General features: G+C 37.8%; 1 protein-coding gene across 1 annotated transcript; it reads right to left on the bottom strand.

Moving 5' to 3' along the window:
- Window positions 1–65: 65 nt before the first annotated feature.
- Window positions 66–27,769, bottom strand: Cpb1 (carboxypeptidase B1). The gene is made up of 11 exons (XM_021158871.2): window positions 27,705–27,769; window positions 27,538–27,613; window positions 22,394–22,518; window positions 16,184–16,283; window positions 15,991–16,092; window positions 15,105–15,206; window positions 13,445–13,555; window positions 13,273–13,363; window positions 12,250–12,452; window positions 2,364–2,448; window positions 66–253 (listed from the first exon to the last, which is right to left on the bottom strand). The coding sequence occupies exons 1-11, from the start codon at window positions 27,767–27,769 to the stop codon at window positions 66–68; spliced, it is 1,248 nt and encodes a 415-aa protein (XP_021014530.1).
- Window positions 27,770–27,854: the final 85 nt, after the last annotated feature.

The following is a 27,854-nucleotide window of genomic DNA, read 5'->3' as shown; positions in this document are numbered from 1 at the left end:
ACAAAGTCAAATCAGACAAGAAATGAACAGAAAGAATTTCGAAATAAGGCAGTCCAGATTCTTCACTAATATGGATGCTCTAGGACATAATTGGCAATGTACTTGACTGCAAGCATTGTCTCCTCACAGGTTTGGCGGATCTGAGACTCAGGAAGCAGAAAGCCAAAGAAGCCTTTATCCCTGAGTTCAAAGGTAAAAGAATATTTGATTCCCTGATCGTAAGCCCAGTCGTCAGATCCCCCAGCAGCAGGATCTGAAATGAGAAAACAGCGGGAGAAAAACCTTCAGGTCTAGCAAGGAGGGTAAAAGCAATCACCAGTTTCTCTCTCTAACAACGAATTTTTCACTGTGAAAAATATTACGAATAGGCTATTCTAGTCAACAGAAAAGCCAAGTATATCAAAAAAGCAATCCTATGTTGCCCTAGAATTATTTTTGAGAGAATTATCCTAGGAAGTATGCTTTTGGTAATATGAAATTCTCAGTGCACTTATGTATAGGGGGGAAGTACACTGTGGGCATCTCACTAAAGAATGCATGTCTCCCGGAAAGCAAAGAAAACTGAGTGGGAGGAGGACAGCACCCCAAGCTTGTAGAAACCTCAGGATTGTGAAGCCTGATAGCCCAAGGGCAAGGGTGCCACTCTTCTTTTTCACTCCTGGAGATCGAACCAGAGCCTTGTTCATGTTAGGCAAGGGCTTTCCACAAAGCCACATTACCCCTGGTTTCTAAGTCTTCACTTTTTATCTTTGGCACCTGACATAGTTATTCATTTAGTTAAATCATTCAATTATAATTTTGTTGTCATTAATGTATTTTTTTTGTTCATCTAATCAAGATCTGAACATCACCCACTGAGTTGCAAGTCATGTGTTCATCTTTAGAGATGCTGGGACAAAGGAAAGACATTGTCCTTGCCCCTTATTGGCTTATAGACAGTGGCAAAATATGCCTAATTAGGCTCAGGTGAATAAACTCATGATTTGAAAATAGGTGAACAAGAAAGTCATCTCTGGCAGAACCACCTTAAGAGGACACCTTAGCCAACAAGGCCATAGAGAGTACTACTCTTTAACAAATCTTAGACGTTTTTGAGCTTTAGCAAACTCAACAGCTGGAGCCTTCTCAGCTGCAGTCATCAACAGCCCCTTGATGACAGGACTGGGTCTATTTCTGATTCTTTCAGAACTTGGTCAAAAAGAAATCAGTGGAAGGCAGGGGAAAGTAGAGATAGAAATAGAGCACTGGTCCTGCAGAATGTGCCTTTTAAAGGAATTTCAAACTACGATGACCACAGTGCTGGAGTCTAGCTCCACCTGGCTCTTTCTGCTGTCTTTTTGTGTGTGCTGCATGTGTGCAGCAAATGGTATTAAATCCCTTGGAACTAGAACTACAGGTAACTGTGACTCAGCCATGTGGGTGCTGGGAACCCAAGCCAGGTTGTCTGTAGGAGTAGTTTCATTCTTGTGTCAAATGTGCTCTAGCCCCTCCTTTCCTCTTTCCCTTATGGACTTGCCCCAACCCTCCTCTTCTGGGCCTTTTTCTACTTTGCTGAAATGTATACACTGGGTCTGGAATACCTGAATTATGCAAATACCCATGTATGTAAAGCCAAGATTTCTCTACGAGAGAGAACAAATGGCCTTTGTCTTTCTAATCTGGGTGATCCTATTCCATGGAATATTTTCCAGTTCCACCACTTTTTCTCCAAATTGGGTGATTTCAGGTTTTTTTTTATGGTTAAGTAAAATTCTACTGTGTCTGTCTTGCTGTGTATTTCTTTTATTTGTTTGCTCAGGAAAAGAAACTGGGTTCCCCTGAAGGGTTATTTCTTCAATTCTCCTTCCTACTCATGGTCTTTTTTTTTTTTTAATAGAGAAATTATTCCCAACTATGTTCTCATCCTGTAATGATCCTTCAAGTTATACATCCAAGTCACCACCCTAGAAATAAGGTATCCAAACCCAGGGCACGTGATTTGGGTATGCTCTTATTCTGTAACCTAATGTTGTACCTCTTAGTACCAAGATGCCTACACTCATTTTTTCAAAGATTGCCTTGGTCTACCTTCTCCAATTTTTCTTTCCTGATTCTCTCCTCTGCATCTTTCCTTTCTTTTTATTTTAGCATCTACTGAAAGCTTAGCACATAGTAGATGCCCAAAGGATGCATATAGGAAGCAGATGTTATTGTAGTTTGGAAAGGCTATTTATTTCTATCTATTGAGTAGGAAAATATATACTACATTAACAAAATGCTATGAGGCAAAAGTGCTTTAGATCGTGAGAAAAGAAAGAAAGCAGGGAACATTGTTCCTTTTTTGATAATCAGTTTCTTAGCATAGTTCTGAACCCACGACTCACAGATCGTTGTAGCTCCTGGGCCATATGTGTACTTGGTGCCATGCAGAGTGGAAAGCTCCTTTGCTGCACCTTTCACCAGGGCATTCTGTAAAAGAACCATCAACAAGTAAATAAACGAAAGCAACTAAGCCAAACAAGCATACGTACACTGTGTCAAAAACCAAAGACATTTACAGCACATTTGGATTAATATTTTATGCTTCTGCAATGTCTGTTTCAATCTTTCCAGCTGATTCATATTGAGATGCATAAGTAAATCCTGTGAAAGAATGTCTTCCCCAATGCCTCCCCCCCAGCACTCATGCTGAATTTCTTTTATTTCCTTTCTGAAGGGTGTAAGAGCAAAGCAAACACCAGGAAGTCCTAATGCACAGAGGTTATTGATGTCATTGCACAAAAACAAAACATACCTGAAAAGGCAAATAAAACAACCATGACTTGACAATGTGACTGGAAAAAAGCCAATTGAGTCATTACAGGATGGTGTGAGTTAGGGCCAGAGCTCTAGCTGATGAGCACACATGATGTGTAGACAAGTCTTTTTGGAGGAAATTGCTCTGAGACTCACATTAGCTTTGAAAGGCTATTATTTTATTGCTATTGTACATTAAAGGAACATTTAGTTTGTACCTCAGCCTCTGCTGTCCTTGTTGTTATCTTCTCTCATCTGGATAGTTAGCTGATTACATGCACCATTTTTAGGGTTACCTTGTCATGTATCTTCAATATCTCCAACTTCTTCTTTTGGTAAAAAGACTCATTGTGAACCCCATGGTCTGTCTTGAGTCTTATCTCACATTTGCTCTGAAATAGGATTCCCTGAATGGCCCCTTATACCTTTCTTCCTCTTGTTACCTGTTTTTTGGGCACTCTTCTTCCCTAACTGGGATGGCCTTCCCTCTCTGCACTTAAACAGAGAATTTCTTTCCTTTCAGGTTTGCTTTCATATTACATCTCTTTTGCAGCAGCTCCCATCTATCAGAGTTCCATCCCTCTGTTTTTTTTTGGCACATGTTGTTTTATATTAGCTCCCTGTTGGATTTGTGGCTATTCTTTTTTTTTTTTTTTTTTTTTTTTTTGGTTTTTCGAGACAGGGTTTCTCTGTGTAGCTCTGGCTGTCCTGGAACTCACTTTGTAGACCAGGCTGGCCTCGAACTCAGAAATCCGCCTGCCTCTGCCTCCCGAGTGCTGGGATTAAAGGCGTGCGCCACCACGCCCGGCGTGGCTATTCTTTAAGTTTGCTTTTTATTCTCTTTCTATATAGTTCAGGTTGGCGTTGAACTTAAGACCCACATGTCCCCGTCAGGCTATTCATTGTATCTTTAGCAGATGACTTAGTATAGGTTGATTGACTGAGTCATTTGCTGGAGTTCAGGGCCATATCTGGATAGGGTTCATAATACTGAACTTTTCAAAAGTTGGACTGTTACCTTCTGAGTAGAGATTAAAGACTGTATGGAGGTGAACAGTTATATGTATTTATGGTTGATGGCTGTCATATTCAGATACTGACATTAATTACAAAGGAAGAAATCTATGGACCATTCTCTAATTTCATTTAAAGTCAAGAGACAGAAAAAAAAGCCATAATAAACATTCATCAGCCAAAATCTCATATTTAAAATTCCAATTATCTTAATAATATTTCTTGCAATCTTTCCTTTCGTAATGTTTGAATAATTTCACCAATATTACTCATTTATCCCCCCAATATCATCTGTTCACATTCACCACCACAGAATTTTCTAGCAGTATGGAATGCCATGTGGAACAGCACACTCAATGGGAATGTTCCAGATAAGCCAAATGACTGTTGAGAACTGTGGATAAAGTACCATTCTAGCATTCGCCAGTGTTGCCAAGGAACAACACAGAAGAGAAGAGCCCACAATTCAAAACTCAGTTGACACTTTCTTTGGAACCTGACACTTGAGGAACAAGGGTCAAATAATAACTAATGTGCCCATGCCTTACACATTACAAAAAGTTCTTTCTAGGAGCTAGAAACGAAATGCAGAGAGACTAAAGGAGCATGCCCAAGGGCATTCATCCAGGTATGGTTAGCTCAAGCTATGACATCATCCACCTACCCTTCTTTTCTTCTTTTCCTAGCCTTTGAATATTCCAAAAGAAATGTGGTTGGAACTGGTTTACTGATTTCCAAGAATGGAAGGAAATTAAATATTCATCAGCCTAGAAAAAGCTTTGCTATCTGTCAAGGGTCAACATAGCCCATATCGATAAATCCTCAGCTACAAATTTCTTACCCTATCTTTGCAGGGTCACCTTTGTTTACTTAACTTAAGAGGAGCTATAGCAAAAGACAGAGTCTAAAATGTCACATAGAACTCAAAGCATGAGGGACAAAAGAAAAAGTAGTGGGCTATTCATGGGGCCCTGGGCTGTTGGGGTCTGGTGGGGTGAATAAGTAGATGGAGCTCTTCTGCTCCAAAGACCCCTGTCCCCAGGTAACAGAGGATTAAAAAGTCGCTGCTTCATTGTGAAGCACAAGACCCTCACTCTAATCTCTTGCACAGTGCCAGAGTAGGTACAGTAGCCTACTTGTCTGTAGTCCGTTATCACAGCATGGAAAAATAGAGCCCCCAACCAAACCTGAAGTATAAAATAAGTCTAATGGATTTAACTTAAAGAGCAGAGTGAGTACCCTGTGGGTAACACATGTGATACTGGAGCCTCAAATTATCTCTAACGAAAGTTTCCTTCCTCCTGTCCTGTGATAAGGCTAACTTATACCAAGGAACCAGTAAGAAACATTACTTTTATAATTGTGCTTAAGAAGGTCTTAAGATTTAAGCAGGCACCAAGGAGAAAGAATTCAGATGTGGGAAACATCCATGTGATTCTAAGGAAGGTGGACCCTGATTGCAGTGAAGAAAGATGTCAGGGACACAACTGATTTAGGGCCAGCTGGGCCTTGTCTTTCTCGCAGAGCTCAGGAGCAACGTGGGAGAGAGGAAGGCTGTCATTGACATGAAGCAACTTGTTCTTCCAGTCGACCTGCATGTGTATTCCTCTCTAACATTCAAGGAAAACAGCAAATGTGAGGCAGTTGTATTTGCAGTTCAGAGGGCTTTCCTTTTTATAAAAATGCATTTTAAAAATAAACACTGTATGACACAGGCACAGGGCAATCTTTAGCAGTTGAGATTTGCAGAACACTGTATATTATTAGTGTAGAAGAGGATATAAGATCCTGTAAAAGCCAAGAGGACTTATCGAGGAATGTGACTCTGCTCTTATCTTTGTTTAAAGCAGTTTCTCAACATCTGACCTCTCTCTCTCTCTCTCTCTCTCTCTCTCTCTCTCTCTCTCTCTCTCTCTCTCTCTCTCTCTCTCTCTCGGTTGGAGTGGGAGTAAGTTTCCTGGTATCCTGTATGATGTTTATCAGCATTCTCTGGCCTCTACCACAAGATGTCACTAAATGCCCATAGTATGTCCATCAAAACATTTCACAAACACTACGAAATGTCTTCTTTAGGTAGTAGTAGGTAGCAATTGCAGGTATGTCTTTAGTACCTTGGCTCCCAAAAATATCATCCCACCTGTGGGATTGATAAATTTAGCAAAAACATTAGACTCCCAGTTAAATGTAAATTTCACATAAACTTAAAACATTGTTTCAGTATGATTCTACCTCATGAGGGATTGGAGACATGATTATAGTAAAAAGTGTTGTTTTATGCACTCCAAATTAAATGAGGAGTCATGTAACAGACCTGGCTACTATTCACCACATCACTATTTCCAGTCTTCTGTACGATGTCCAACTTATTGATTTGACTTCACCATCCACATTTTCTATCAAGAACACCCCTTAACCCTGTTTTTTGGTCTGACTTTTATTTGTTTTATTCTATACTTTCAATGCCCCATTCCTTCCCTGCCCATCTGAATCATGTCTATTCATCAACTCTCAGAACAAGTTACATCTCCTTTCTTTTTTGACTTACCTTCCCTCCTCTTTGTCTCTCTCTCCATCCCCTCATTCCCTTCCTCCTTCTTTTCTCTTTTTCCTCCCTCCCTCCTTTCCTTCCTTCCTTCCTTCCTTCCTTCCTTCCTTCCTTCCTTCCTTCCTTCCTTCCTTCCTTCTTCCTTTGAGTCAGTATCTCTCTATTTAGCTCAGGTGGTCTTAGTACTCACCATATAAATCAGGCTGGCCTTGAACTCATAGAGATTTGTCTGACTCCACCTCCTTAATGGGGAACTAAAGCCCTGTGCCACTGCTCCATCTCCTTTCTTATTGAATGCTACACAGGTTGCCAGTTCCCTCTTGTGAATCACTTCAACTGTGCACAATTAAACTCCCAGTTTTGTACATTATGGTTTCCTGCCTCTGAATTTCAACAAGACCCTAATTTCTCAATTTCTCAATTATGTCTCAATTATGGCAGGAGCCATAATTTATAGAAACTTAGTGTGTTCTCAAAGAAATTAGTCTTAAGTCAAGTTCAGTCAGTTATCTAGGTCCAGGAGGAGGATTTTATCAAGCAAAGAAGTCCCCTGAACTTTCTTTCTTTCTTTTTTTTTTTTTTAATATTTTTTATTACGTATTTTCCTCAATTACATTTCCAATGCTATCCCAAAAGTCCCCCATACCCTCCCCCCACTTTCTTACCACCCACTCCCATTTTTTTTTTTTTTTTTGGCCCTGGCATTCCCCTGTACTGGGGCATATAAAGTTTGTGTGTCCAATGGGCCTCTGAACTTTCTGTTTTTTGTTTTTTTTTTTTTTTTTTTTTTTTTTTTTCGAGACAGGGTTTTTCTGTGTAGCCCTGGCTGTCCTGGCACTCACTTTGTAGACCAGGCTGGCCTCGAACTCAGAAATCCGCCTGCCTCTACCTCCCGAATGCTGGGATTAAAGGCGTGCGCCACCACGCCCAGCGCCTCTGAACTTTCTAATGGTGCATTGGTAACAAGTTTCTTTACTGTTTCATTTAAACCTTTTTGGTGCTTTTTAAAATTTGAAATGAGAAATTCTGAGAAAATATTTTATTTATATATTAATCACACATTAGTTTATGCTAGCCTCCTGACTGTGTGACTGTGGCCTTGCTAGACTAGTCACTAGGCAGGGACATGGTAACAGCTGTCATGAGTATGTACATAGTGTTGTAGTTGGCTACCCTCTAATCAGTATTCCTTCCCTTTCAGTGTTTACCTCTAACTGTGACCTGACAGTATTCACTGCTCAAGTGAGGTAACAGGATTCTTTCCTTTTCATTTCTCTTTCCTTCGTTCTTTCTTCCTCCCTTCCTTTCTCTCTCTCTCACTCTCTCTCTCTCTCTTCCTTCCTTCCTTCCTTCCTTCCTTCCTCCCTCCCTCCCTTCCACCCTCCGTTCCTTTCTTCATTTCTATATTTTATGTTATTTATTTATGTTAGTCATTTAATTATTTATTTTTTTACAGACTCTCACGTGTCCTTGGTTGTCTTGGAGCTTACTATGTAGACCAGATTGACCTTTAACTCATAGAGATCTTCTTGCTTCTGCTTCCTCAGTGCTGTTGCTAGTGTATGCTACCATATTCGGCTTTACAGGATTCTATGTTTGTAGTTCGTTAACTAAAATTTTAATGAAGAGACAGTGAATGATATGCTGCCAAATTGGAAGGTATTTTAAATCTGTCATCACAGTTAATAGTTGTTCAGAGGATTGTTATTTTTTCTGGTTATTTTTCTGATTATCTTTCTCCTTTTGGATAAATACTCATCAAAAGAATAGTCTAGGACCCAAGATTACACCCTTAGAAGTCAGTGCTGTATGTATCGAAAGATGGCCTAGTCGGCCATCAATGGAAAGAGAGGCCCATTGGACTTGCAAACTTTATATGCCCCAATATAGGGGAATGCCAGGGCCAAAAGAATGGGAATGGGTGGGTAGGGAAGTGGGGGGCGCTATGGGGGACTTTTGGGATAGCATTGGAAATGTAATTGAGGAAAATATGTAATAAAAATATTAAAAGTTAAAAAAAAAGAAGTCAGTGCTGCCAGGTAATATAAGTAAAACTTTTATAATATCCAGGGTCAGAGGTAATTACAGGTTGGGTGCAAAACTTTTCTCATGAATTTTCTCAAAAAATTGGGGCACCATTGTAGAATGCATAAAAAATATGGATTTTATATTGGTCAATATAATCAAATCGAACACCCAGACAAATCCACGTACCTATGAACACCTGATTTTTTTTAAATAAAAAAGCCAGCAATATACACTGGAAACAAGCATAGCATCTTTAACTAATGGTGCTGGTCAAAGAAGATGACAGCACGTAGAAATATACAAATAGATCCATAGTTATCACCCTGCTCAAAACTCAACTCCAGATGGATCAAGACCTCAACATAAAACCAGACACATTGAACCTGGCAGAAGAAAAAGTAGAGAATAGCCTTGAACTCATTGGCATAGGAAAAGATTCTCTGAACAGAATGATGTTAGCATGTAAGCACTAGAATGAGCAATTAATAAATATGACTCATGAAACCGAGCAGCTTCTGCATGTCAAAGGACACTATTAATAGGGCAAAATGGCAGCCTAGAGAATGGGAAACGATTTTTACCAATTACACATCTGAATGAGGACTAATATACAAATGTACACAAAATGTAAAAGGAACTCAAGAATCTAAATATCAAGAAAACAACTCAATTTAAAAAGGGATAAAGATCTAGTGTCTTTTTTTCTTTTTTTAAAGACAGGGTTTCTCTGTGTAGCCCTGGCTGTCCTGGAACTCACTTTGTAGACCAGGCTGGCCTCAAACTCAGAAATCTGCCTACATCTGCCTCCCAAGTGCTGGGATTAAAGATGTGCACCACCACTGCCCAGCAGGGATACAGAAAGAATTCTCAATAGATGGAAGGAAATGTTTAAGAAGCACTTAAAGAAATATTCAGCATCCTTAGCCATCATGAAAATGCAAATCAAAACTTTGAGATTTCATCTTACACCTGTCAAAATGGGTGAGATCAATAAAACAAGTGAGAGCTCATGCTGAGGAGGATGTGGAGTAAGGGGAATGCTTATCAATTTTTGGCAGGAGTGCAAATTTGTAGATACTAGGGCAATCAGTGTTGAGGTTCCTCAGGAAGATGGGAATCAATCTTCCTCAAGATGCCACTATACCACTCATGGCATATACACACATGATGGTTCATCCTATGAAAAGACTTGATCAATCATGTTTATTGCTGCTGTATTCATAATAGACAGAAATTGGAAAGAACCTAGATGTCCCTAGACAGGAGAAGGGATAAAGAAAATGTAGTACACTTCTACAATGAAGTATTACTCAGCCATAAAACTGACATCATGTAATTCAAAGGTGAATGGATGGAACTAGAAAAAAAAATCATACCGAGTGGAATATCCCAGACCCACAAAGACACATATAGTATGAGTCGGATTATTTGAAGATATTAGCTATTAAGTCAATGATAACTAAGGTTCAATCTACAGAACCACCAAAATGAGGCATAAGATTAAGGGCCTAGAGGGGACAGATAGATCTTATTAGGAAAGGGAAATAGAATAGAGAGTTACGGGTGGATGGAAAAGGAACTAGAAAGAGAGGATCAAGTTGGAAAAAGGAGTGGAGAGGGAGACAATAAAGGGAATATGGGAAGGAACATCTAAAATTACAGTCTATTGAGGGGTAATGTGGAAACCTAATGTAATAGAAAAATGCATATGTGTGTGTGCATGTGTACGTGTATATGTATTTTTGTTATCAAATGTCGTGAAGCTTCTACCAGTGTGTTCTTCTTGGAGTGGGTGTGGCTTTGTGGTGGGAAGTGCATCATTCAGGATGGGCTTTGGAGTTTCAAATATTGTAAGACACATGGGAATTCCCAAGCCAGCCAAGATGTTTCCAAGCTAATATGTTGTTCTCTACAAACTGACAGCAAGTCCCCATTGCTAAAGACAACACAACTCATTGAACACAGAGAACTCAGACTGGTGCCTAGTTAGAGCCTTCATCTCTATGTTAAAGCCTCTTTTGTGCAAAAAGGTACTCTGTGCACTACCAAAAAAGAAACGTAAAGATCAAGCCAGCCACAAACGCTTTGATCTAACATGGTGCCCTGACTGCAAGATATGCTAGGACAATGGTGGCATAAAACTTGTGGGAGTAATCAACTAATATTTAATTTCAATTAGTCCCAGTCCACAAGATGGAACCCACCCCCAACACTGGATGATTACAAACTAGAAACAAGACAGCTCAGGGACCTAGGGTAAAACTAAATATGACTGTTCTAAAAAACAGTAGCAATAAAATGATCTATAATGGTATTCTGCTATACTCATAGATCATTGCCTTTCTCATCCATCATCAGAGAAAGTTCCTTCTGCAGCAAATACAATTAGATACAGAGACCCACAGGCAGACATTATGCAGAGAGTGAGAAACCTTGAAATTTGCAGCCCTACATAGGATGCCTACTTCAAATTTCTTAGCTCAGAACTCAGGGAACCCTGAGGAAGAGTAGGCAGAAAAAGTGTTCAAGTCAAAGGGATGGAGGGCACCAGGAAATAAGTCCCTCTAAATCAAAATGATCAAAGCTCTATGAACTCACAGAGGGAAGCAGCATTCACAGGACCTGCACGGGTCTGCAGCAAGTCCTCTGTATATATTATGGCTTCCAGTGTAATATTTTTTAAGTAACTCCTGAGTATGCAAACAAATACATCTCTGATTCTTGGGATATTTCTTTCTGTAGATTTGTCTAGGTCACATATGATAGTTTTATAATTTATATTTGTTGTATTTCAATTATCCTTTAAAACAAACAGAAAGCTTGTTTGTTTTCTAATTAGAGACAGGAAGGAAGTGATCCAGTTGGGAGAGGAAGTGGGGAAGAATTGGGAGGAGCAAAGGAAGGAAAGACATAATCAGTATATATCATCTGAGAAAACAATCTATTTCTAATAAAAGGAAAAAGTTAAAGTGTGTCTTTGGAAGTTGTGGCAAGTTAGGAAAATTTCCAGTGGCCACTACCTCTAGGCTCAGGGCTACCCTATCATTAGTGTCAGCTTGTCTAAGCCTTCACATCCAGGTTGGAAAATGAGAAACAGACCAGAGAATTTCTAAGATTATTTTATAGATTTTAGTGCAGAAAGGTCCTTGTGTCCTGGATTGGCAGTTCTGGGTTCACTCTGCTTAGCTCTGGCTCAGTGTGTGAGGCGAGATAAGGTACTCAGCTGGTATTCTTCTAGCTTCCTGCCTTTCATTTTGAGGCAGTATATTATTATTTATTATTGTTTTTAACTAGACTGTGTGTATCAACCAAAGGTTGTGCTATTTGTCATAACTGGTAAATTCAGCTATCCATGGTGTAGCCTGGCTCCACTTCTCCCGTTCTCTTTCTCTGCTTCCTGGCTGCCAGACCAACCTTATCCTTCTTTCCTGCTTTCCCTGACATAACAGAGCTGATCTTCTCTGGATAAAATAAACCAAAATAAATCCTTTTTTTCCTCAACTCACTTTTTGGTCAGGGTGTTTTATCACAGAAATATAACAGTAACTAATACAATCATTCTTGTGGCATAGCTAAATAGAACTACTGCCCTTTTGCATATTAGTAAAGAAGCCACATTCAAATGAAATTGTTCCCTGTTTCAAAATTCCATTAGTTCGTCCAGTTTATCCGGAATTTTCTTAGTATATAATATATGTATGTATATTTGCATACACACGTACATACATACATATAACACACACACACACGCACACGCACACGCACACACACACACACAATTTCTACTCCAGAAACTAATAAGGAATTGTTCTGGCAATTTTTTTCAGAATTAGAATGGACAGCATTTTCAACACTGAAGTGGTCTCTCTCGCATTGCACCCACTCACCAGTTCCTCATAGTTCTCAGGCAGCTTATAGTCATAGGAGTAAGGATAGAGCATCATCTGTGAGTATGAGTGTACTGTCAGATAGGCCTTGATGGAGGAGAGGTTCTGGCGGATGAAATCTGCCAGGGCCTTTGTCTCTTTTTCTGACTCTGGAGTTGGTCCACAGTAAGTGTCAGAGCAGGGACTCCGAGAAGCTCCCACTTCTGCAAAAAAAAAAAAAAAATGTGTATTTTTTATCAGTGGCCAACGGTCACCTTCTAGAGTTCTCATAGAAGATGTTAGGTATTTCATATTTTCAGTTAGGAAGCTAAATAATATAAGGTGTTTTCTTAGAACTCTTTCCAACAATTCTTCATGAGTTTCCATCTGTCATCTATCTATCTATCTATCTATCTATCTATCTATCTATCTATCCATCCATCTATTATATGTCCATCTATGCATACATTAGGATGGCATATTTTTAAACTGGTGAGAAATTACATATGAAATCACTAATATCATTATATTGTAGGCCTTTAAAAATGAATATTTATGAAGGCAGGTAGTATCCCTGTGCTTTCTGTACTTCAGTCTGTACTGTCTATATCCATATAAAGTGATATCAAGACAGTGGACTCTGTCATTAAGTGGGATACTTATTATTCATGTTCATAAAAAATCCTTTACTATAATCACTAAATTGCATTGTAATTTTAAATGATTGTTTATTTATTATTTTGTCTAATTTGCCATTTGATTTGATTTTGTAAATATATCACATACATTGGTAGATTGCATCAGGTATGTCAGTTGTGCATTTACAGAAATTAATATATCTAGGAACACAACACAGAACTTGGCACCATAGTTTTTAATAAAATGGATGAATAAACTACTTTCTGTGCTTTGAGAAAGAATTGTAAAACATAAAACTTTGTAGTTTTTATTGTTTTGAATATTGACCTATTGTTTTCTCATGCTGCTTTATCTCTTATGCTTTTGAATGTTGTATACAAAACGGTTAGCTAGACATACACTCACCACACCAGCCAGCATCAAAATTTCTGTTGGGGTCTACACCAAAGCAGGAACTTCCAGCCATAGTAGAGCGGGTTTTTCTCCACATTCGGTCCTGAAAGTAGATTATATAGTTAGATCAAAAGCTACAGGAAGTAACAGTGTGACTGTCACAAGTCCCTCTGAGTTCAAGTACCTTAGCCCATGTGTAGACATAGCCATCAATGTTGACCACAGGCAGAACATAAAAGTCCAGTTCGTCAAGAAGCCGTTTCATGTGGATCTCTTGGTTATAGGTACGGACAGCCTGGATGTGAATAACAATGTGAATTCATGCAAGAGTAGAATGGATGATGCTGCCAAAATTTACATGGCCTGGATATAGTTGATTTTGGTAATAAAAGCAGCGTTCTCTGCCTCATGGCCAGCCTGCATTTAAATACAGCATTTTCTTGAGCTTTCTTGGATAAAGCACTACAAATAATTCAGAAGTGCACTGAGAAAAGGAAATTAAATTTCATCTAATAAATTATTATTTTTAAGAGCATATCAATGTAAAGTTTTATATTTTGAAAAAAGTTATAAAATAATGTAGGGAGTTCCCATACATTTTCTATCTAGTCTTCCCTAATGTTACCGATTTTTTTTTGTAATCACAGTCTAGGTATCAAAGTAAAGGTGCTAGCATGGACACAATATTATAAAATAATTTTAGATTTTATTTAGACTTCACCATTTTTTTTATCAATGCCCCCTTTTGATTATAGGGTTCACTTTGTCTCCGCTTCTGTCTCTCTCTTTCTTGGGTCTCACGTTGCCCTGACTGCCTCAGACTTGCTATGCAGTTGAGCTTGTCCTTGAACTTCTCATCCTGACTTTCCAAGCACGGGATTACAAGCCTCTACCAGAATTGACAGCTGTCACATTTCCTCCTTCTTTGCTGATGTTTGATGATTTTCAATATTTTTTTCATCTCTTATAACTTTCATGTTGTGGAAAATCACAGGTTAGGTTGATTGGCAATTGTAGGAGTATTATATATTTAGAGAAGGTTACCAAAGTGATCTGTCTTACACAGTATTACTATTTTACTTAACACTGATGATAGTACTCTTAATAACTTAGTTAAAATTGTTTTTTAAAAAATTTTTTCATTGTAAGTTTTCACTTTGCAATTAATATGTGTTCACAAATTATGTGAGCATACTTTATGGCTCTGAAAATGTCTTATATTTTCTTAAAGTTTTATACACTAAGTTTTGCACCCTTCAATGGATTTGCTGAAATCATTATTACCATGATATTCTAAAGGTGATTTGGTTATTATTTGTGGATATATTATTTGTAATTATTCTATAAGAAATACTTATTTCTTTTTCTTTTTCTTTATGAAATATATTTGTATCAACATGAGTGCATACACATTTGGAAAGTTGAACATTTAAGCTTATCAGGGGAATTCAATGGGCAGTTGCGATTTATCCATACTGATCAATTTTTAAGGGATGAATCACTGTTTTAGCTGTCAGCTAGTCCACCTAAGGCAGGTGAGAAAGTGTAACTTAGTGAAATTGAAATAAACCCAGTTTTCTAACTTAAAAAATGCATGTCAAACAAAGGTCTGTTGACAAGTATTAAAACTAATTTATCCCCAATAGGAACTTGGAATTGTGGATTGTTTGTGTGTGTTTATGTGTATATGTCTGTATATTTGTGTTCTTTTGTGTATGCATTTGTGTATATATGTGTATGTATGCATGTGTGAACATGTCATTTTTCTTATACTAGGTTATAAAGGAATGAATTGAAATTAATACTTTCTATTTCTTCCATCAAAAATTATTCTGTCCACCCACCTCTCTCACAAACCACTGACAGAATGCAGGAGAAATCCACTCTCTTGCGTGGAAACCACAGTCGATGAAGAAGGCAGGCTTATTTGGTCTATCTTTGCCAATCTATTGTGAGAAAAGGGAAATGGAGAAGCGTTATTTACCACATGACACTCAGGGGTTAACATCCACTTCCTTTGGACTCTATAGGTGAATCCTGACAGCATCTGGCAATGCCCAACACTCAAACTGTTCTTGTCTCTGAACAGTCACTGTGTTTATGCTGAAAGCTTGCATTACTATTAGGCTTACCTAGCCTACAGTGCCACAAAAAGCTTGTTTACCCCACGAACCTGTATTCCCATAGCACTTATTGTCAGCTATGGTTACCTAACATGACTATGACAATTGATGACGAATGATAAGTAATTATAATTGCTGCTAAGTTTATGAAAATGTCTCTTCTCCTCACTTCTTGTCTTTTCATTTTGTCACTGGACTTGCATGACAAAAATGGCATGCAGGGTACTGGAAACAAATGTTGGTGTTGATTGTAATGTAGTCTGATAAATGAGAATAGCTTGACTGAGAGCTTGCTTACAAAAGCTTGCAACTTGCAAATGGACTTGGAAACCACACCAGGGAGAGAAGAATTTCATCTCAGTCTACCATCACTTAGATTGCTTACAGGAATGTGGTAAAATTTATAAGAATTCTCTTATTTTACTAGATTTTATTTTTGGATAAATCAAAAGGAATTATACAAAAATGCAGATAGAATAAAAGAATCCAAGGAATCTGAGCTATAGGGTTTTACTTTTCTTTTTTGATAACCATGTCTGTGAAACAAATGTTAGTGAGTCAGAATTCATTGTTTTAAACCACTTAAGTCATGTTTAAAAATTGTTACCTTGAGAACATACATGTTACGTCCTTCAAATGTGGTTCCAATGACTCTCTGAGAAACAAGGTCTGGATTATCAGTGGCAACTTGTTGAATCCATGCCTCTATCTGCCAAAGAGAGTCATTCTCGAATTAATGTGACATTGTTTGTTAAACTCCCATGCCAGCAAAATGTATCAGAATCAGGCATGCCCCATACCGTTTCCCAGTTGTTGTACTTGGTGTAGCTGTGTCCACTTGCACGGGTGTGGCTATCAAACTGGGATTCCAGAACATGTTTCACGTTGCTTATCAATACCCTGGGTGAGTTAAAATGGGTGTTTGTAAGTGTGAATATATTCTTTCCCAGGGAACACAAATGAAGCCAAGAACTGCAGCTTTAGGAGATGCTGCGGTACCTCCCACAGACTCACATGTTGCCTTTTGACTTTTATTGAGGTCTTCAAGCTCAGCTACTAACAGATTCTGGTATCAATCACAAAAAGTGAGGCATTGAGGACACTGAGGGGCATGAGTAAGATGGAATCTTCCAGGACCCATATGTCACATACCTTAGTGACCCTAAACACAGAAATCTTTTTCTTTGATACCCAGAAATCAGAGCCTTGGGCAGCCACACAACAATGCATATTTGACACATATTTGTTTTATTTTCTTTTTAAAGAATTTATTTATTTATTTATTTATTTATTTATTTATTTATTTATTTATTTAATGTACATGAGTGCATTGCCACTGTCTTTAAACACACCAGAAAAGGGCATCAGATCCCATTACAGATGGCTGTGAGCTACCATGTGGTTGCTGGGAATTGAATGCAGGACCTCTGGGAGAGCAGCCAGTTCTCTTAACTGGTGAACCATCTCTCCAGTCCTATTTTGTTTCCTTAAATCTCAGGTATTTTTCTGATATTAGCACTAAATGTTGCATGTCCCAGAAACCTATTCATTATAACCAAAGTAACGTAAGAGGTGGTCACTGAGGGCCAGTCTTTAGGATTTTAGGAAAACAACTTGCTGGTTGGAAGTTCAGAAATATTAACAGCGTTAAATATTTATCAGGTAAATGACATTGGGTTTAAACAACTAGTATCTTTTCTGCTGTTTGGGTGACTTGATAATCTAATAGTTCTGTAAGAATGCAATATTAAAAATGAAGAGATAGAACCCTAGAGACCTGCCTATTCATATTAATTCAATTGAAAATTCCTAAATATGGTGTGCATGTGGCTTGTGTATTTATTTTTATTTCTCATTACTACTCTTAGTGGATACGCTTGGAAGGGAAAAATATCTGATCACCAATATCCTTGATCATTGAATATTCTAGAACAATTTGAAAAAACTTCTGTCATTCACAGTTAAACTTTCCCCTGGTTTTATCTGACATTAAGGAATTGCAGGCACACATAAAAGTCTTCTTTCCCTCTCAGACTCCAGGGCACCTATCAGGGATACTCTCTGAGGCTCTCATATACTCCTCCCCGCATTTGGTGAATTTGGGTATGCGTTTGTATCTGTTTGTGGAAAATGTGGTAAATTAATACTAAATGACTTGTTGGAGCTCTTGCCAATCTCCTTTTTATGAATTAACTCTCTTAATATTTAAAAGATGAAAAGGAGCAAATCTTAGGGTTTATATGAACAAAGAAATTTTTCTTTGAAACAGTTATCATAACTTAATTAGTGAGTTAGTCTTTTGCAATTCACCCCAAATGTAGTACCTTAAAGCAACATAGATCTGTCAAAGTATAGTTTTGGAGTCCCACAAAGGTCTGAGAGAAAGATATCAATGTGGAAAAGTTTGAATGGGAGGTAGAAAAAAATCGTGAATTGGGAATAAAAACGTCAAGGTTTGTTCAAACTTGTGCATTGACTTCAGAAAAATCATGCACTCCCTGGCTTTAAATTCATGTTTTTAGAATGGAGCTTTTAATTAGAGAATACCCAATGACCTTTTTAATACTGAGATGAAATTGGTCTTAGTCATTTACATAGTTGCCTTTGAATAGATGAAAAAACTCCTTATTTACAACCTATATAAACTAAGAAAACAGAATTTAGCCCATACTAAACCATGGCTAGAAAAAGATTTGGAAAATGATCTACAAGGAAAATTAGTAATAAAAACATAATCAAACAAAAACAAAACAAGCAAAACAAAGATCTAAAAACAAAACAAAAAATACAACCAACTGGCAGAAAACAATTCTATTACAATATCATCCAATGGAAAGAACAAATCCTGCCAAACACAGGTGAAATTCTCTGAATGGAAGAAGGATCCAGTAGAAATGGCAGGTGAAGTATACTTTAACTTTTTATTTTCCCAGTGCTTTGGCCTGAGCCCAGGGCCTTGCATGTGCAAGGTGAACATACAGATGAGCCATATCCCTAGTTTTTAAAAAATATAGAATATAGTGTGCTAGCCAGTATGTAACTTACATGGTTTTTCACTAGGTGCCAAGGGAAATGCATCCTAAGTTAATTGCTCCTCAGCACTCCACAGATATAAGGCTTTCCACAGGTATCTCTTATTTAAAGCTATAATCATGGCCACTGCTGATATTCAGCAATCAATGTTGGGTGAAGGTAACAGCAAAGCTCACAGAACATATAGCTATACTTTTAACATAGCCAACCTGAAGCTCAAATGACTTAGAGGAAGATTAGTAACTATGAAATGCTGTTAGTGGTGCTTTATTGCAGGAAGAGACATTCTCTTAAAGTTCTCATTGAGATAGTCAACATTTTAATCATGACAACAAGTGTAAAAAAACCAGTTTAAATTAATAATATAAATAATAGTAAGTAATAGCAAAATTTTTCCCATTGCACCTTGGAAAAGGGCATCCGAAGTCTTGTATCATTTTAAAATTTTAGTCAGATCACGAATTATAATGGAGAAAATTATAAAAATCTGTGCACAAAGAAATAGAAATTGTAGTTTTACATTCAAGGCTGTATCATTACATATAGAGATACTGGGAACTGGATATTGTCAGTCAGGTTGAAATACACGGCTAACTGCTTGGAGGCTGGGGCTCATCTCAAATGATGCTTTGCAGCCTTATGGTTAGTTGGCTTTATTAGATTTATAATAAAGCTATATTACAAAATATTATTACAATTATCTATAATAATAATAATTGTAAGTGCTTAAAACAATGCCTCTTAAGGACATCATTGTGGCTCTAAAACACACAGGCATACATGATATGCTTTCATATGCTTTTATGCTAGTACCATCCAATTTCTTTTTAATTTTTAAAAACAAGTGAGCAAATTAGATCATTGTGACTCTCAATAAACTACAGAATATTATGGCTGGAAAGGAAAGGGAGACATGGTGTAATTTCTCAAAGATACTTACCTGCTTAATTATTTTCTTTTAAAGATTTAAAAAAAATTAATGTGCATGAGTATCTTTCCTGCATTTATGTCTATGCACCATGTGTATGTAGTACCCATGAAGGCTAGAAGAAGGCATTAGATTGCTTGGAACTAGCATTACAGATGGTTGGGAAACAGCATATGGGTGCTAGGAATTGAATCCTAGATCCTCTGTAAGAGCAGCCAGTTCTTGTAACTGTGGAGCCATCTCTCCTGCCCTACACAGTTCATCAATGTGTAGAAAAAAAAATGATGATGCAGGCAGTTAGCAACATATAATGTCACTCTGATTTGAATAATGGGAGAGACAAACTTTCTGGAATTTTTAGGAAGCAATTTTGTAGAATACAAAAGAGTAAAATGTCTTTTACTGCTCACCAAAATGTTCTGTCAACTTAGCTTCATACTAGAAACTAAATATTAGTACTATCAAATTCCCAGTCTTTCTGTATTTAAGGATACAATCATGGCACATGGAACCACAGTTTATCTTTCTGTACACCTTTTGAAATTTGGCTCAGAATTCAAGGTCTGACTGGTGAAGAGTGTGTGATCCACTGAATAGATCTAAATCATATTATCATGGGACTTATGCAGTTGATGGTCTCTGTATACACAACAATTTTAACTGCAAGTTCTTGCCAGTGAGAAACTACCTGATACAAACTAATTACTGTATGGAGTAATAATAGGGACTGTTTGTGACTAGCATAGTTATTGCTGAAGTTATTTCCTGAGATTCCTGGGGACTTATCTATTATTCAGAAATTATATGCTGCAGTACTCTCAGCAGAAATGCAAACATTAATAAGATCTAAGCCCAAGGTACATTCTATACTGCAGCAGACAACAGGCACCCATAATTAATGAAGTCTGTGACTAGAAAAAGCAAGAGAACCTTTTACTTGATGCTGTTAATGAGGACAGATAGGGGTTCAGAACCATTTCACTGATGTAGAATATGAACAGAATAAAGACATCCTTTCAGTCTCTCTGGATATAGCTTATGGGCACTGCTCTTTGTTTTCTGGAAGAATTCTATAGAAACTCATCTTTAAGTAGATTATTAAGGCATCTCAAGCTGAGATTTTAGAAGTTCTTACTAGAAAATAAGAAAAATATCAGACATGCCTCTTAATTACAATTTGCAATTTACAAGGTTATATTTTGCTTTTTAAAAGATAGCCTGTTTAATGTTGCATTTTAATAGTATCCTCAGTAAAGATCAGAGAAATAAGTCAGATAAAGCATGATAATAGAGTGAAACATAGCAATGTTCTGATATCTTTAAAAGGATTTCATATTGGGCTGGAGAGATTGCTCAGCAGTCAAGAGTGGGAACTTCTCTTCTTGAAGACCTGAGTTTGGCTCCCTGCACCTACATTAGGAGATCCACAACAGCCAGTAGCTCCATTTCCAGAGGATTTGACAATCTCTTTGGTCTCTGTGAGCATTGTACTCATATATACAAATTCACACTCATATACATGCATAGATATGTAATTTTCAAATGATAAGTAAATAAAAAGGCAAGTGCATTTCCCTCTTCGTACAACAGTAAACCAGAGTAGAACTCACACTAATAGTAATATTATTAAGTGCAAATAATAGTATGCTATTGGTTTATCAGTGCTATCTTTCTCATTATATCCTTATCCCATGGGTTAGAAAGTCAAGGCTTGAGAAGCTTAAGCCATTCTCAAGGTCTCATGCCCAGAAGTTGCAATGATAGGTTCTTGTTTGGTTCCTTCAAAAGCATTTTCTTGTTGTCTATGCCACTTCTGATGGTGGCACACGTTGCATATTTGACTGCTGAAATATTCCTTGAACAACAATACTATTTTCTCTATTTTTTAACATGCAAACAAACCAAAAAAGTAAGTTCTGATGCTAAAATTCTGTAGATCTTATTTCTTCAAAACATAATGAAGATCTGCATGTATGGCCAAGGATTGCTAGATAAGCAGGTGAACATCCTGGATTGGAGCCCAAGGAGTTCTTTTTGTTCATTCTTGGTCTATGCCTGGATGAAATGTTCTCTGTTGTCCTGCAGTTGCCACCAAGCCAGCATGGTCTCACTCTTAACTTCAAGCTACAACACATCATCTGCTCTCTGCCCATATACCCTTCAGTTGTCAAATGAAGCCTCATTTTACAGTTGCCTGTCTCTGAGCCAAAAGTTTTATTCATTCTTATTCTCTAGTGCTCTGCTCTTTCTATTACACATCACTGCTCTCCTTCACTTGAAGTTTGTCTTCTAATGTATGTAAAATCCTAGCCACCCTTTTGTATATCTAAGGCATGTGGGCACTTAATATCTATTTTGGAGTATCAGCCAATGGACACCTTTCTCTTCTTTGAAGGGAATTCTCTCTTGAAAGATGTCAACTTAACAATGTAATATTTTGGGAAGAACAGTCTAACCAGTTTAGACAACTCTACTTGTTATTTAGAGTCCCTTTTCTTTTTTCTTTTCTTTTCTTTTCTTTTCTTTTCTTTTCTTTTCTTTTCTTTTCTTTTCTTTTCTTTTTTTCTTTCTTTTCTTTTCTTTCTTTTCTTTTCTTTGCTCTCTCTCTCTCTCTCTCTCTTTCTTTCTTTCTTTTGGCCACTTTTCATGCATCCTGATACTAGAGATGGGGTCTTAAAAAGAATATGTTATATCTAGACTTAAAGTAAAGGAACATGAGTGGACCTAACTGCCCACAAGAGATGTGGTTGTTCACCCAGAGAGAAGATTCAGAGATAAAATTGTGCCTACATGATAATAGTGTCCATGGTTTGGCCTTTACTGTCTATATCATTTTAAAAGCAGCATTAGGTCACATATTTTGCTGGTTCAAGAGTGATAACTGAAGAGAAAAGTCACTAAGACTCAATCTATGGAGTCTGGTGCCAACTCTGCTGTTACCTTTTGTGTGGGAAAAACATAGTCTTATCCTCATTTTACCTTCACTGGGTCATTCACAGACTTAGGGAAAAGGGCAGAGACTTGTGATATACGTAAAGCATAAACTTACTCATAGTGAACTTCATTCTCCTCTAGAAAGTTCTCCACATCAACAACATCTTCTGCTTTAACATGAAAGTCAACTGTAGTAAGAGGTTTCACTTGTGTAGCAGAATCTGGTTTCCAGAAATCAATCTGAATAAGAAAGCATACGTAATAAACATCTATAGCTTAATATCAAATTAGAATTTGAGAGCACATGAAAGGTCTACTCCATATAATTATCTTTGAACTTAAGTAATTCAGGTATTCTCTTATAAATATCTCCTTTGAATTAATAAGGACCAACCAGTTAGATGTCCATAAAAATGTCTCCAAGGATAGAGATGCAGTTTTGTGGATAAAAATGCATAAACACGAGAACCTGGATTCACATACTGAGAACACACTTTACAAAGAAAAGCTGAGTGTGGTTGTGTGTGCTTACAACCCACGTTTGGTGGATGGCAGGGAGAGTCAGGAGAATTAGTGGGACTTGCTGACCACCAGCCACCAGCCTCACTTCAGACTGAGTGAGAGATCCTGTCTGAAGGGACTAAGGTAGAGAATGAAAGAGCAGATACCTGGCAGTCTCCTCTGGACTTTGTGTACACAGATAGGTGTATGTACTAGCAGTACACACTGCTTTATCACAAACACAGATACACAATCACACAAAAATAACATGCATAAATAATCAAAACTAAAACTGGTTAGCAAGAAGCATGAAGAACATGGTTCTTTTTCCTACTTCCAGTTAATTGGAGTATTCTTTAGCTACCCTTTTTTGTTTTTCAATTTTATGCAACAGTTGCTTATTATGACAACAGTCTTTATGGTAATGCATAGAGCTGCCAAGCAATAATAAATACAGTCCAAAAAAGTGTGGAGAGAAACTGAGCCTTCCTTTACTTTAATAGACTTATTTTCATAATCTTTGAACTTATTTCTGTGAAAGTCACAGTAATATAAACCCAAGAGCATCTTTCTGCTGTGTTCTTTACTGTGTCTGGAAACAAAATACTCTTGAGGATCCAGCTGTACACTGAGATTTCTATCTTATTCATAACTGTTGTTGGGAGTTATTACATAATGGACTTTACGTTTTTGACACAAGAGTGGATGAAACACATACAGTATTTGTCTTCCTAAGGGAGACTTTAGAGAAAATAGGAAATGTCATGCAAATGACACATTTGATTATTCTAATGATTTTATTTATGCATACATTACCATAAACATCCATTTTCATGGAAAATGTCAGCTAGGTTCTACTGTGTTTTGTGTGTATGTTTTTCTATTCTTTACATTGAGCAGAGTTCTGGAAGTCTGAAATAAATCTGACCTTGGATCTTGATTTCCTATTGTGTCTCATTTGTTTAGATGTTTATAAGCTAGGCTCAAGGCACAGATGTGAGTTCTACACACTGTGGCAGAACTGGCTCAAATGATATTTGGGGCCATTTCTGGGAAATTTGTAAGGAAACTGGGAAGATTTAAAGATTGTACAACTGAAGAAGGAAGGTTTCAAGGTGACCAGGTTTCTGGTGTACTGGTATGGAATCCAGTTAACTATAGCTGGTCCTGCTGAACTTAAAACCACTCTACTAGTCTAATGGATGCTAAGCCACCTTGGGGGCTATACAGGATGCCAGGTCAGCAAAAGAAAGGAACATGTGATGCAAACAAGATGGATTCCAGAAGAAGAGATTTACATGAAACATTGGATGGGGGATAAAAGCCTATCCTTAAGTCATAGTCTTACAAGAGTATCAACCTGGTCAGCCGGATTATAGTTAACTTGAATCCTTACTAAAATAAGGTACTGTACTAGCACAAAGACAAGGTAAAGTAAGGTATACATCTAAAATTAAGTCTGGGTGTGTTGCTTAGTTGGTACAGGGCGTGCCTGGACTCACAGCTCTGGATCTTTTCTCCAGCACTACATAAAACTATATATGACTCAAAATACATGCAATCTCAGGATGTGGAAGGTGAAAGCAGGAAGATAAGTTCAAAAATATTTTCTGTTACATAGCATGATCAAGGACAGCCTAGGCTATATGAGTTCCTGTGTCTCTCTTGTGAGCCTTTGGAGGGTAAGTTCTGCTGATAAAATCAGAAGTTTTGGTGCTGGGGACCTTTGGGTTTTCAGAAATATGCACAAATTTGTTTCACACTGTATGTGGGTATGACTCAAACACAGAGTAGGTCTCTCATTGAGAATTTTGTTTTCTTGTGTGTAAGTAAAACAATTTCTACTGTAGGCTTAATTCACAGAGCAGAAAGAAATGTTCTGTTGTCAACAATAAAGAAGGTAGTAATAATGTTACTCTAAACAGAGAAAAATAAACTTCAAACTCCAGAAACACAGAATGTAAGAAAACCCAGAGGACAGAGAGTATGTTTTACATTTAAAATATGTTGTTTGGGAGAACCAATCTAATGTGAGTGCAAGGAATAAAATAAAACCCTCACACTGAAGTTACAAAGGATGAGATGAAGTGCTGAAGTGCAGTGTAGCACTGATCCTTTCAACATACTGAGGTCTTTAAAGAATACCTTCAAAAGCTGGGAGGAAGGACACACTGGCCAAGGATAATAAAAAAGATGAGATGCCCTTTGATGATCTTATCAGGAAGGCTACATCCCAGAATACACCGCACCCACATGATCACTACAGAGGATTTAAATCTTTTGAAAATTTATGTTGGAAAGAAAATAAAGTATGAGAAGAAACATGTACTTTCCAGCATTGAGCTAGAGTGTGCTGGCACAGCTGTAGGAGAGCTGGCCTGTTTAACTCTCCATTGGCTTCCACTTTTTCTAAGGGTTCTCAACTCCTAAAGCAAGCACTGAGGTTCAAGGTAGACAAGGATGGAAGTGAATACACCGTAGTAGAAACTGTAGAAACAAAGGCTCTATCCAATGACAGCAGCCATTAAACAGTTACTTGGTTCTCCCTAATTATCTCCAAGTGTCCTACTTATATTCTAATTTAAACTCTTACAACCCTCTAAGGGAGGTGGTATTACCACTATTATAAATGAGAAAGGTGAGGGCCAGAGAGGAGCACAAAGCTATCTACTATTGATATGGCTAGAAACTAAGCCCCATGAATCTGAGATTAACCCCTATGCTGGACTGCAATAAAATGGGAGAATCAAGGCAACTAAAACAATTTATCAAACGGCACTGAAGTATTGATTCCAGAGGACTGGGACTGATTTCTAGCACACACATGATGATTCCCAATCACCTGTAACTCCAGTCCTGGAGGATTTGATCTTGTTCAAAGGATTTAAGTGTGTTGAAAAAAGGATGAAGTTTGTAGGGGCTTACAGGGGAATGAAGGAGTTCTTCAGGAAATCGTTGAAGCAGAAGTGGCAGCCCGGGGACCTGTCATTGATTTTAATAAGCTTCAGAGCCAATTGGAAGCAGATGCGCCATGCATGCTCAGAAAATGAAGGGTGATCCCTGGGACATAGTGTGAACTGAAGCAAGAGTACATGAGGCTCAGTTAACTTCATGTGGTAATTGAAAGCGCCTACTACTAGCCTGGTAGAATCCTGCTCTCAGGGAGGCATTTAATAAAGTATCTGCACTAATGCACCTTTTCATAAGCCAGAAAACCACACAGTGCTGGATCTAGATCACACTCCACTTGCATTAGATAGCTGAGCATATGTATCCTAAAGAGAGCAAATTAATGAATCACTTTCGTCATTTAATGCCCAATATGGTACATTGGAGACGGATGAGAAATACACATTGACTAAATGAACTGTAATAAAGGTCTCTTTGTGTGGTCCCCAAGTTTAGTAGAAATAGAGTGTGCTCTAGGATCCTTAAGGTGTGAAAACATGCGATAGGCCCCAGCAATAAATGTTTGCTTTACAAATGAAGGCAGGAAATTGCCCTGTAGCATGTATCCAGACCACTTGAAATGCTGAAAAGATACATTTCAAAAAGAAATAGTTTGAATTGTCTCCAGATTTGACCAGAATGCTCCAGACTTTGTAAGCTAAAAACTAGGAGAATCAATAGAAAGAAACAGAAAAAATAACTTTAGAGGTAACTGATACCTGACTCATTTGGTTCTAATGAGTCAATATTAGAAGGAAGGCACCTTTCATGTTGATATATTAAAGAAAGCCAATGGTTAGGCTGTAAAGCGTTCCCATGATGCTGGTGGGTGGCATTTAAACAAGTTACAGTGAAGGCTGGCAGGCAGAGATGCTACTCTGTAGAAGGAAACTCCAGATCTTAACGACAGGTTAGAGAAGGTGAGTTTATGTTCTCTTTCTACTCATCACTTCACATTTATGATGATGACACCTTCTACCTTTTCCTTTATTTCACTACCTCTATATTAAAAACAAAAACACAAAGACAATAAATAGGTAGGTGAGTGGATGGATGGATAGATACAAGGGTGGGTGAATGCATTGGACTGTGTGTGTGTGTGTAGATGGACAGACTGACACCTAGGAACTAGGAGATTGGTTTAGTTTATAACTCAAGACTAAACAGCATTGACCAAAGTGGTGATATTTATACTCCAGAGTAGGTGTTTGCCACACTATACATGTAATTAAATTTGTATATTCTAACCCTACAGATTTTTTGGGAGTAGCAAAATTTCACTTAATTTTAAAAGCAAAAGAGTAATGTGGAATTTGTTTGTGCATTCTACCTTTGTTTTCTCCCTCAGGTCATACCATTAAAACAACCAGAATCAACGTCAGGAAAACTCAAGTTGTTTGATTAAGAATGGAAGAAAATCAAAGGGAAAGATGACACATGGGATATGGAAATGAATTGGAAATTGGAAAAAAGCCCCGTTTTTCAGTCATTTCCAAATGGATCATTTCCCCCTTTGTCTTGGAAGGAAAGTAACTTGCAAATTAGATGATCTATGACCTTCAAGACAGAGCCAACTCATTTAGCTGTCACAGTCAGCTTTTCTAAAAGGTTGTGTAGATTTATAACACTACATGGCTTGACACAAGCTAATTTAAGCAGGAAAAGAAAGCGCAGTGGCATTAAGTAGTTTCCAAGTTTTATTTCTTGTTTTCAAAAATCCTTCAGGGAATAGTTCATGTCATTGCTTTTGACAGAATCAGAGTAAATCCGGCTTTGAAGTTAGGGTAAAATGGAGAGCTGCTACTTTACCTGTTTGGTGTTGGCTAGTTCCTGAATTAAGTTGACGTGATCTTCATCAGGTACACTGACACGGAACACCCGGTTGCTAAATGGTAAAAAGAATGAATAGAAACTTAAATTTCAGTAATGTATCCAAAAGCTAGCAAAACATACTTTGGAAGGAATTTTAGACCTACCCATCAAAGTTCTCCTCAGAAGCATGAGCCAGGGCCACACTCACCAGGGCCAGTAGCAGCAACATGGTGCCTGTCTGAATTACTGGGCAACCTGGGTTCGTCTTGCTTTTATAGCCCGGAGTGTTCTTTCTGTTCTTCTCCACTCTGAAA

Source organism: Mus caroli, unplaced genomic scaffold (genome assembly GCF_978045245.1).
Source record: "Mus caroli unplaced genomic scaffold, Mus_caroli_1 scaffold_3, whole genome shotgun sequence".
Taxonomy (NCBI): Eukaryota; Metazoa; Chordata; class Mammalia; order Rodentia; family Muridae; genus Mus; species Mus caroli.
This window is presented reverse-complemented; position numbering and strand designations above follow the sequence as displayed.